This window comes from Meriones unguiculatus, chromosome 21 (assembly GCF_030254825.1).
Source record: "Meriones unguiculatus strain TT.TT164.6M chromosome 21, Bangor_MerUng_6.1, whole genome shotgun sequence".
Classification (NCBI taxonomy): Eukaryota; Metazoa; Chordata; class Mammalia; order Rodentia; family Muridae; genus Meriones; species Meriones unguiculatus.
The window spans coordinates 35,036,235-35,047,047 of NC_083368.1; the positions used below are offsets into that span (position 1 = coordinate 35,036,235).

General features: G+C 41.4%; 1 protein-coding gene across 1 annotated transcript in view; it reads left to right on the plus strand.

Moving 5' to 3' along the window:
• Col1a2 (collagen type I alpha 2 chain) overlaps positions 1–10,345 on the plus strand; it is a 35,673-nt gene extending 25,328 nt beyond the window's left edge. Inside the window, exons 35-51 of the mRNA XM_021650836.2 lie at positions 61–114; positions 194–301; positions 841–894; positions 1,542–1,595; positions 2,582–2,743; positions 3,428–3,535; positions 4,176–4,283; positions 4,648–4,701; positions 4,784–4,891; positions 5,016–5,069; positions 5,419–5,526; positions 6,025–6,078; positions 6,202–6,309; positions 6,632–6,890; positions 7,457–7,641; positions 8,314–8,556; positions 9,340–10,345. Of these exons, the coding sequence (XP_021506511.1) occupies positions 61–114; positions 194–301; positions 841–894; positions 1,542–1,595; positions 2,582–2,743; positions 3,428–3,535; positions 4,176–4,283; positions 4,648–4,701; positions 4,784–4,891; positions 5,016–5,069; positions 5,419–5,526; positions 6,025–6,078; positions 6,202–6,309; positions 6,632–6,890; positions 7,457–7,641; positions 8,314–8,556; positions 9,340–9,486 (1,968 nt within the window). The 3' untranslated portion in view covers positions 9,487–10,345. The remainder of the gene's footprint in view (positions 1–60; positions 115–193; positions 302–840; positions 895–1,541; positions 1,596–2,581; positions 2,744–3,427; positions 3,536–4,175; positions 4,284–4,647; positions 4,702–4,783; positions 4,892–5,015; positions 5,070–5,418; positions 5,527–6,024; positions 6,079–6,201; positions 6,310–6,631; positions 6,891–7,456; positions 7,642–8,313; positions 8,557–9,339) is intronic.
• Positions 10,346–10,813: the final 468 nt, after the last annotated feature.

The window sequence follows — 10,813 nt, forward strand, 5'->3', positions numbered from 1 at the left end:
TCACGTTTTACAGGCATCCATGAAGCTACGAATGTAACAACATCTTTATCTCCCACCTAGGGTGAACGTGGTGAGGTTGGTCCTGCCGGCCCCAATGGATTTGCTGGTCCTGCTGTGAGTATCACATAAGCGAGCTTCATCTGACATCTCAATGAGTCAGAAGGCCATCGCTCACTGCTCTTCCTTCCAACAGGGTGCTGCTGGCCAACCTGGTGCTAAAGGAGAAAAGGGAACCAAAGGGCCTAAGGGTGAAAATGGTGTTGTTGGTCCTGCTGGACCTGTTGGAGCTGCTGGGCCATCTGTAAGTTGAATTCACTGTTGACCAACATACCCAAGCATTTTCCTAATCCAGTACGTGCCTGTTAAGTGCTTACTGTCTACTAAGCATTCCAGATAAAGGTATAAATGCACACACATACACATATGTGTGATGTAGATAGATAGATAGATAGATAGATAGATAGATAGATAGATAGATAGATAGATAGATAGATAGATAGTTTTTGAGACAGGATTTTCTGTGTATTCCGGGCTTTCCTGAAACTTAGTCTGTAGACCAGGCTAGTTTCAAACTCAGAAATCTGCCTGCCTCTGCCTCCAAGTACTGGGATTAATGGTGTGTGCCGCCACACCCACCAAGATTTTGTTTTTTGAGAACTCATGTTTAAATGCCACATTGTACAGTTTTGTGAATACATGTGACATAGATGTATTTCATTTCTAAATTTTCTTCAAGAGTAGAAGAGATAGATGAGAATGTGTCATCTAAAAATAAGAATAACATTTGTAAGGGTTACTTGTTTTGTGAGTTGATGCCACCTTATTTTTGCTTGTATTTAGGGTCCAAATGGCCCCCCTGGTCCTGTTGGAGGTCGTGGTGATGGAGGGCCCCCTGTGAGTATTTATACTTGACTCATCACTTTTCTTTCTTAGCTACTTACTAGTGACAGTTTGAAAGTTTTAGAATTTTGATAAGTTTGAACTGTGAAGAGGGGCGGGTCTAGATAAAATGTTTCTCTAGTACCGCTTATCCTTTTGTTAACATCTCACTTCTGACTGACCAAATCTCCTTCTCATTCAGGGTTATCACCCCAACTCTCTAGAGACCCAGACTACCCCAAGAATGAACTCTGATGTTTCCCCTCCTTACTCTGGGTCATTTTTATACTTCCTTCTATAAACAACACTCCTTTTTCTAGTGTGCCTTCTCTTCCACCCAGCCAAGAGGTCAATAAACATTCATATCTCATAATGAAAATATCTTATAGTCCCCCATCACCATCAGATAACCTGTTAGCATTTCAAAAAGTACCAACAATCTTCATGTAAAATATGGGCATTACAACTAGTACCATACTTTTAAGATGTGTAGAGGGGAGGCTTCAGGACCCCAGGTTAGTGGTCCCCTTCTTGAAGCTGAGTGCTACCTCTTCTGTGGTCCATCTCTAGTCCCATGATGCTTTTCCAAAGGAAAAATGTCTGTCTTATCCTAATTCTTGGCATTGATTTGACTGTGGAGTTTTAATGTGCTTGGTTCTTAGGGTATGACTGGCTTCCCTGGTGCTGCTGGACGGACTGGTCCCCCTGGACCCAGTGTAAGTACATGATGCTAAAGATATCTTCATTTTCACCTAGCATAAGACTGGGCCTCTTGTAAGAAGTTGAGGTAGTTGAGAACTATCTATTAAAACAGATTGTTAAGATTTTCTAGTAAATTGCCAGTTTAAAATTATCTTTTCTGAATGATTAAGACAAAATCATTACAAATGGTATTTTAAAATATCAATATAAGTAGCTGTTATTTGTATAAATACCAGCACTCTTTGGAATGCATAATCTGTCTTTAAAGAGAAAAAAAAGCAGCAACAACAAGAGCTTTGGTCACATATCTGATATTTCTATATCTAATTACTCTTTATAGCTAACATTCTGCCTCCATTCTGAGGCTATAATTGTTCCTGAATTTAAAGGTAGTTTGTCCTCTAATTTAATTCTTATTCAAACCCTCCTGTCAGGACTCAAGAGAATTTAATTAATTATCAAGGATTAAGTATTCCAGTTAAAGTTTCAGGGAAAAAGAAATAGCAAAGATGTTGATTTCTTGGAATTTTTTTTTTTTTTACAGATTCATAACAGAAAAAATCATTCCTTGTAGGCATTTAATTAAACCTAGTCAAGAGCGTATGCAGTTTCTCAGTTATGAACAGAATGCCAGGGTTGGTTTTGCTTAAGAAGAAATGGCCAGAGGCTGCAGGAATCTTAAGTTCCCTTCAACTAAAACTTAATCAACAGACTTAAATCTCCTCCCGGTTCTGATTCCAATCTACCAGGGTTCCAGTAATATAACATGCATTGCCTTCATCACACTAAAATTTCCCCCTGACTCTACCTCATCAGTTATCTTTATTACAGGAAAGAATTGCTTCTTCCTATGAGAATCTTAAAAGTCCCCAAAATGGCTGGGGTATTATTTTTCCTAGTGGCATTGTTTGAGTCCTAGTATCTAGGAGCTGTGCAGCCCACCCCCTCCAGGTCTGTAACAACGAACAGAAAGCTAATGACCTGACACATTTGATCACAGGGTATTACTGGCCCTCCTGGCCCCCCTGGTGCTCCTGGTAAAGAAGGGATCCGTGGCCCTCGTGGTGACCAAGGTCCAGTTGGCCGAACCGGAGAAACAGGTGCATCTGGACCCCCTGGATTTACCGGTGAAAAGGGTCCCTCTGGAGAACCTGGCACTACAGTAAGTGATTTCAAACTCCTTTTCCTCAATACTGACTTTGGGTTAGGATAAAGCCCCTTTACAAATCCTCAAGTGGCATACGTGTATTAGTGAGTAATGCAGACTCTCAGGTTGAGCTCGGTTGAGCCAGGAAATCTGTCCAGCACTCGAGAAGGTGTTGTGGCGACAGCAGAGGCACCAAAAGCAGATAATAAGAATGACAGAGGATGAGGGAATGCAACTTCACTGTAACAGCCCTTCCTGCTCTCAGGGAACATAAGAATTAGAACAGAATCCTATTGCTGTGGCTCTCCTTCTGTAAATTAATCGAGCTCCATAAGCTGCTGGTCCCTGAAGCATTCCTGGTTCAGAGCTACTGCTGTTCTGAAAGGTGCCTGTGTTAGACTTCAGAAGCCAAGATCAAAATTATCTTCCTTGCATAAAAATTAGATTCCCCCACCCCTACACACACAGTGATTTTATTAATCTCAACTACATGTAAACATACCAAAATGTAAACTTACTCTCAAAAAAAAAAAAAAAAAAGAGTAGAAAGAAAGCCATCCAAGGATCTGCCCCACCAGTTAGAAGTCACTGGCCTGTTCCTGAACTAGGCCCCCTCATTTTCCCAGTCCTTGAGCTGAGCTGTATAATGAGATAGGGTCTTACCAGTAATAATCAGTCTATGTTTTCTCTCTCGTCTAGGGACCCCCTGGCACCGCAGGTCCTCAGGGTCTTCTTGGTGCTCCCGGTATTCTGGGTCTCCCTGGCTCTAGGGGTGAACGCGGTCTTCCGGGTATCGCTGGCTCTCTGGTGAGTGAGTGCTTGACACCATTCTGATTCTCATTAACATGATAAAGGATCTTAAAAGCTGCCACTTCAAATATGACAGATTGATCACTGAATGACTCCACTTAAGATGTTTTATTATTATTCATGGCATTTGCTTTATACAGATCACATGCCACTTATCTAGGAAGCTTTAATACTACCTTACTTAGACACACACTATAAAGACACAGCTTAACATTATGCAGAATGATTTTTGTTCTTAAGAATGATATAAGCTCTAATTGCATTTACTTCCCTGCAATGTGAAATGTTAAGAAGAATGGGATTCTGGAAGTTTATGAATCATTCCATTTAACCCTATACTTGACAGCAGCCAGGAACCATCTTTTATACAAAAACTATCAACTTTATGAAGTAATTCTATTTGGGATGTTAGGTGCCATGAGAGCCTCTCTGGCCCCCATACACAGCCAACATCCACACCACTGACCCACAAGTGTGGTGAAGACATGGCAAGGGATGAAAGCAGTGGTGATTTCTACCACATCGTGACCCACCTATAGTCAACTTTTAGCTAGAATTTCTTGGGAGGTTTTCTGGGAGGTTGAGGTTAGAAATCTCTTCTGATAATGATGTCATTTTACCTTCTCTACCACTTTAGGGTGAACCTGGTCCTGTGGGCATAGCAGGCCCTCCTGGGGCCCGTGGTCCCCCTGGTGCTGTGGGTAGTCCTGGTGTTAACGGTGCCCCTGGTGAAGCTGGTCGCGATGTGAGTACAACCCTTCGTTGTAAATAAAACCCTGAAGGATATCATCCTGTGTTAACTTCTAGTGTTGCCATGAAGTCTCATGTTCCGAGTTTCTAACCTAGACCGACTGCTTCTCTATAAAATGACCTTTCTTTGCAGTAAGACTATGGGAATCACTTGGGTTTGGAAATGGTCTTTAAGTAGCATACCTTAAGTTGGGTCCCAAGTATTTAAAATTCTTCCAAAACAATAAGTTGGGAGGTTATTGCTCCTATTCTGTTTAACTGTCTGAACACTGAACAATGAAGGCAGAGTGGCAGCGACAGTGAGGCTAAGGGATCACTGAAGCTCACCAGGCATCTTGATGTTCACGGTATTCTCATAGGGTAACCCTGGCAACGATGGTCCCCCAGGTCGCGATGGTCTACCCGGACACAAGGTCAGTATACATTTTCATCATCTTCCATGAGTGCTTAAAATGCTGGCAGGCTGATGCTAAGCTTCACTTTTGCCTCTGATAGGGAGAGCGTGGTTATCCTGGCAACATTGGTCCTGCTGGTGCTGTCGGTGCTCCTGGTCCTCACGGGTCTGTGGGTCCTGCTGGGAAACATGGAAACCGTGGCGAGCCTGTAAGTATGGAAATGTTGTCTCCCTCATGGACCTCACTATGAATTCACACTTGAGGGCAGTGGAGCCCTCAAGAGGAGGATCTTGAACTTAGCTCATGAGTTCTTTTTCTTTTCTGATTCACAGGGTCCTGCTGGTTCTGTTGGTCCTGTTGGTGCTGTTGGTCCAAGAGGTCCTAGTGTATGTACATGATGATGATTAACATTTAAGAATTAAGAGAAATAATTCCAAAGCATCTACTTAGTCAGTAGATAACATATAGGCTGGACTTTGGTACTTTAGTCCATGCTGAGAAATGATTCCGATGATGTCATTATTTTACGTCTATTCTACTTGTTTGTATTAGTTAGTCATAAGGAGGGAACCCTTTTATGCACTGCCCAGTTAATGATGGCCAGAGAAATGGCATCCCAGTTAGACCTGTACATGCCTCGAGTTTCCTTTGCAAATGGGTTAAACACCCCTCAAAGAGAAGTTGGTGATATTGTTCTAAAAGCTTAGAAAACCATCTCTTTCTTTTTCTTTGTAGGGTCCTCAAGGTATTCGAGGTGACAAGGGAGAGGCCGGTGATAAAGGGCCCAGAGGTCTTCCTGGCATAAAGGGACACAATGGATTGCAGGGTCTTCCCGGTCTTGCTGTAAGTGAAATCTGACCATCTTGCATGAATTCTAACCTGAATGACCTGCAGCTCAGAGGGTCCTTCCTCAGATGCCCACCGTTACTATGTAAAATGCCTTACCTCCATTCCAATCCATTCCAATTCTCTAGCTAAGTCCACCTCTCTCAGAGAGGATTCGATTTTCTGTTCTAACACAGAAACATAAGGGTTAAAGGAGAAAGAAACATTCGTATATTAACATCTCCTGGCAACAGTGTCCTTCAACCCCACTTAAAATAAATATAATTAGAGGGATGACTAATATTGCACTGTTGAAATAGCTTGTGGAAAAAAAAAATAATTGAACATAATAGATATAATGGGAGAAAAGAGCCCCACTTTACATTTTCAATTTTCTCAATCCAGAATCCATTGAAACTAAAGTTTTCCATTCAATTTGGGGGTAAAAAAAAAAAAAGACTATCCACTGACATGTATTCTGAAAGTATGATTTTTTTCTCCGTTCTTTTTTAAAAGGGCCACCATGGTGACCAAGGTGCTCCTGGCCCCGTGGGTCCTGCAGGTCCCAGGGTAAGAGAATCAAAATTAAAGTTTTTCTCTTGAACTAAAGAACAGTCCAGGCAGGAAGCCCTGGGCAACTATTACCTGTGGGGTTTTGCCTATTCACAAACACTTGGTATCCTTCTTCTCTAGGGTCCTGCTGGTCCTTCTGGCCCTGTTGGCAAAGATGGTCGATCTGGACATCCCGGACCAGTCGGGCCTGCTGGTGTTCGTGGCTCTCAGGGTAGCCAAGGTCCTGCTGTAAGTATGGGTTGGCAAGATAGCTTGGAGCATCCCTGGTTAAAGGAATGTTTTCTTCAGACTAAACTGAGGAGACTTTCGTAGCCTGTTGGAGTAACTCCGCCTTCAGGAGCTCTCTAAGAAGTTTGTAAACTGTCTGTCTATGATGGGCTTTTTCAATCCTCTATGTGACCAAGATCAAGTAATTTATTTACATGAGCTTGTTTCTTTTTCTCGTATTAGAGCATGTTTGATACAAAGCACATCTGAAAATTTCCTGTCCTGGCTGCCTCTTCCACCATCACTTCGTTTAAAACTGTCTCTCTGACTCTTTACTTTACAGGGTCCTCCTGGTCCCCCTGGTCTTCCTGGGCCTCCTGGTGCCAGTGGAGGTGGATATGACATTGGTTTCGATGGAGACTTCTACCGAGCTGATCAGCCTCGCTCACAGCCTTCCCTGAGACCCAAGGACTATGAAGTTGATGCAACTCTGAAATCCCTCAATAACCAGATTGAGACCCTTCTCACTCCTGAAGGCTCTAGAAAGAACCCTGCCCGCACATGCCGGGACTTAAGACTCAGCCACCCAGAGTGGAACAGCGGTGGGTCAAAATATTTAAGCCACACTGGTCCCTCATACAGCGGGGCTTTCCAAAACCAATTTTTTAACTGATGTTTATGATGAACATATATATTTGGGCCCCCCCCCCCATAATCTCTACTGTCAAAAATCACACCCAGTTAATGAACCATCATTTTCTTTGCTCCAGCCCACACTCACCCTTAAATATGCTGAGTCATTTATTTATTTACTCTCAGTACTGGGTGTCAAAGAGACAACAGAGCTACATCTCCAGGACACATTTTAATACTTTGTTCTGAGACAAGGTCTCACTAAGTTACCTAAACTGCCCTTGGATTCACTCGAGTCTTAGTAGGCCATTGAGTTTTGATCCTGCCACCTTAGATGATGTAAGTCTTGGCTGAATGTTTCATGAAGAAAGAGGGACTCTTAAAAATAGTCAGCCTCTTCCCATTGACAGTGGAATAGGTGATGTAACAGCACCATCACAATGTTTTCATAAGAATCAATGTTATTGACAAATTGTTATCAGAGCCTCCATTTTGCAGTCAGAAGTTTACAAGCTGAGTTTTCTTTTCTGAAAAGATTACTACTGGATTGATCCTAACCAAGGATGCACTATGGATGCCATCAAAGTATACTGTGATTTCTCCACTGGTGAAACCTGCATCCAAGCCCAACCTGTAAGCATCCCAGCCAAGAATTCATACAGCAGGGCCCAGGCCAACAAACATGTCTGGCTAGGAGAAACTATCAATGGTGGCAGCCAGGTATGGAATCCTCCAAGTCCTCCTCCTCCTCCTAAATATAATCTTCTTAGGATCATTTGCTTTTTAATTACTTGGGTTTTAATCCTTTACCTGAGGGTTTATTTAAAAAAAAAAAAAGAAAAAAAACTGCTCTTTTCACGAGTTCCAATTCTATCCTAGATTGCACACTAAAAGATTGGTCACATTCATCTAATTCAATGTTATTATTCAAATGTGACTTAATGGGTAATCACTGGAGAAATGGCTAATGTGATTTCATGTAGAGGTGCGCCAGCCAGCAGATAGCCCCCCAGCTATGCATATGTATTTCTTAATGCGAGCAGCTTTTCTGAATTTTTAATCACACCTTTCCACTGACGTTACCGCATGACACTAGAATCCAGTACGTTACAGAAAACAGAATGAAGTTTGACTCCATCTCACAGTTGCAAAATACTAATGAAGGGACATTCATGGTAATGCGCTCCTGCCCTTCTTTTCATGACCTTGCTCTCACCACGTAGGTCTTATCGTACTTAAAGCAACAGAAGCTTTGACAAGGGTGTTGTCTCCTTTAAAAGCACCCTTTTCCTAAGCCCCAACTACCATGCCATTACTTCTCCTTCTACCAGACTCTCTTTATTTGAGTTTCAGTCTGAAGCATCTACTTAAGAGTTTTCACCTTCTCTGTAGTTTGAATACAACATGGAAGGAGTGACTTCCAAGGAAATGGCGACTCAGCTTGCCTTCATGCGCCTGCTAGCTAACCGTGCCTCCCAGAACATCACCTACCACTGCAAGAACAGCATCGCCTACCTGGACGAGCAGACAGGCAGCTTGAATAAGGCTGTGGTTCTGCAGGGCTCCAATGATGTCGAACTTGTTGCTGAGGGCAACAGCAGGTTCACCTACAGTGTCCTCGTAGATGGCTGCTCCGTAAGTAACGGGGAAATGTCAGAAGAACATTCATTTTGGGAAGTGGAGTGATGGGTTCTAGCTTAGACTACTAAATTAAGAGATGAATGAGAGACCTAAGTTAATTGGCCTTTCTTTTATGAATGCATCTAAGTTCACCCAATGAGTCTGTGCTATGTACAGGAATTCTTTTTAGATGCTTTCTTCTAAGCAACTCTAACATCCTGAGCTGCCCCCTATGCTTTCCCTTCAACATTTAGAGCTCTTAGATATTAGCATATACTTAAAACTTACTGAGGTTAAAAACTCTTCAGTTAGCCCCAGAGTATGACCTTCATTCAATTTGTTTGTAAAATGTTTTCTTATAAAAGAAAAGTATGTAGCCTATTTTATATAACGTGCTATAAATAGAATGAAATATAAAATGTAAAGCTACTGTATACCTACCCACCCCTACACAAACATACACACACAAGATACACAAACACACATACCATGCACACATATATCACACACACACACACAGCAACTATATGCGCACCCTGGAAATTATATTATAAAAATGTCACAGGAAGGTGTGTCCAAATGCATTTGAAACTAATCCTGAGTGAGAACCCTTTCCTGCAAGATATCCTTGACACTGAATGTCAACAATGAACTTCTTAATCAGAAATACACCTTCAGGAATGTATGGACCTGCCAAACAGTGGCTCTCATAAATTCTGATGCCTAAATTTAAGTCAGGTGCAGAGGTAATGCTGCCTTACATATTATCTTCCTTCCCCAATATTTTTTCTTAAACAGAAAAAGACAAGTGAATGGGGCAAGACAATCATCGAATACAAAACAAATAAGCCATCTCGCCTGCCGTTCCTTGACATTGCTCCTTTGGACATTGGTGGCGCTGACCAAGAATTCCGTGTGGAAGTTGGCCCAGTTTGTTTCAAATAAGTGAACTCTACCTAAATTAAAAACTAAAAAAAAATACCTGAAAAACCTTTCTCTTTGCCATTTCTTCCTTTAAAAAAAACTGAAAGCTGAATCCTTCCATGTCTTCTTCTAAGCACCTAAATCTTAAACTGTGGGCGAAAGAGAAGGATTGGTCAGAGCAGTGTGCAATATGATCCAGTTAAGCCCTCTCCCCGGCCCCACCCCAAAATATTTGCAGTGTTGTTTTTGTTTTTTTTTAAACACTCTGACACCTGTTGTGGAAACTGTCAACCTTTGTAAGAAAACCAAAATAAAAATTGAAAAATAAAATAAAATAAAAAAACCATGAACACTCGCACCACTTGTGGCTTCTGACTATCTTCCAGAGGGAAGTTTAGAACCCAAACTTCCAAAGGTTTAAACTACCTCAAGATGCTTTCCTGTGAGTGTAGACCATCTCGATGGGAGTTGACCCAGACAGACATGAACTGAGCTACTTGCTCTGTTTTGCTTGTGATACAAAGGTGCTAACAGTATTTTAGATACTTGAAGAATGCCGATGGTGCTAGAAGAATTACAGAAGAAATGATCCTCCATATTGAGGTGCATTGTGTGGATTTTTAAATTTGATATAGCAGACTCCTATTTCCCATGGAATCCCCAGCTAAAGGTATGCAGATCATTTGCCCAAAGTTTTCTCTTCTTTAGATTCAGCATTTGTTCTTTGCCAGCCTCATTTTCATTCTTTTCCCAATGGTTCCAAAGAAGTCTTGTTTCTTAGACAAGCAGAAAAATTAAATTGTACCTATTTTGTATATGTGAGATGTTTAAATAAATTGTGAAAAGTGAAATAAAGCATGTTTGGTTTTCCAAAAGAAAATATTGAGTAAAATTCCTTGCTTTGATGTCCTTTGCAATGTGAATATAGATCTTTACCAGCCTTTAAAACAAATGTACCAGTCTTAAAAAAAAAATGTACCTCATTATAAAGAAATGAACAAGGAAGGACTCGGGAGATCTTAGCTCCAGTTTCTGCTGTGTTCCTTGGAGCTAAGTGACCTTCAGCCTCTGAGTCTGGTTTTCTGCTTCCAACCTGATAACACAGGGAAGAATTCTGTCCTTTCTGTGCTGTGGTGCATTTTTATTCTTCAGAATACATGGTTCCTAAGCAACATGATGTTGTTGATCTCTGTTTTCTGAAAGCAAAGGTCCATAGAAACGTTTGGCTCATTATCCATCAAGCACTTTGTAACCATGGCTGAAAGTTGGTCTATGCACAATTAATATTATTAACTAAAACAGTTTCAAATATTCAGTAAAAATGCCACACACTTAAAAATGACACAAC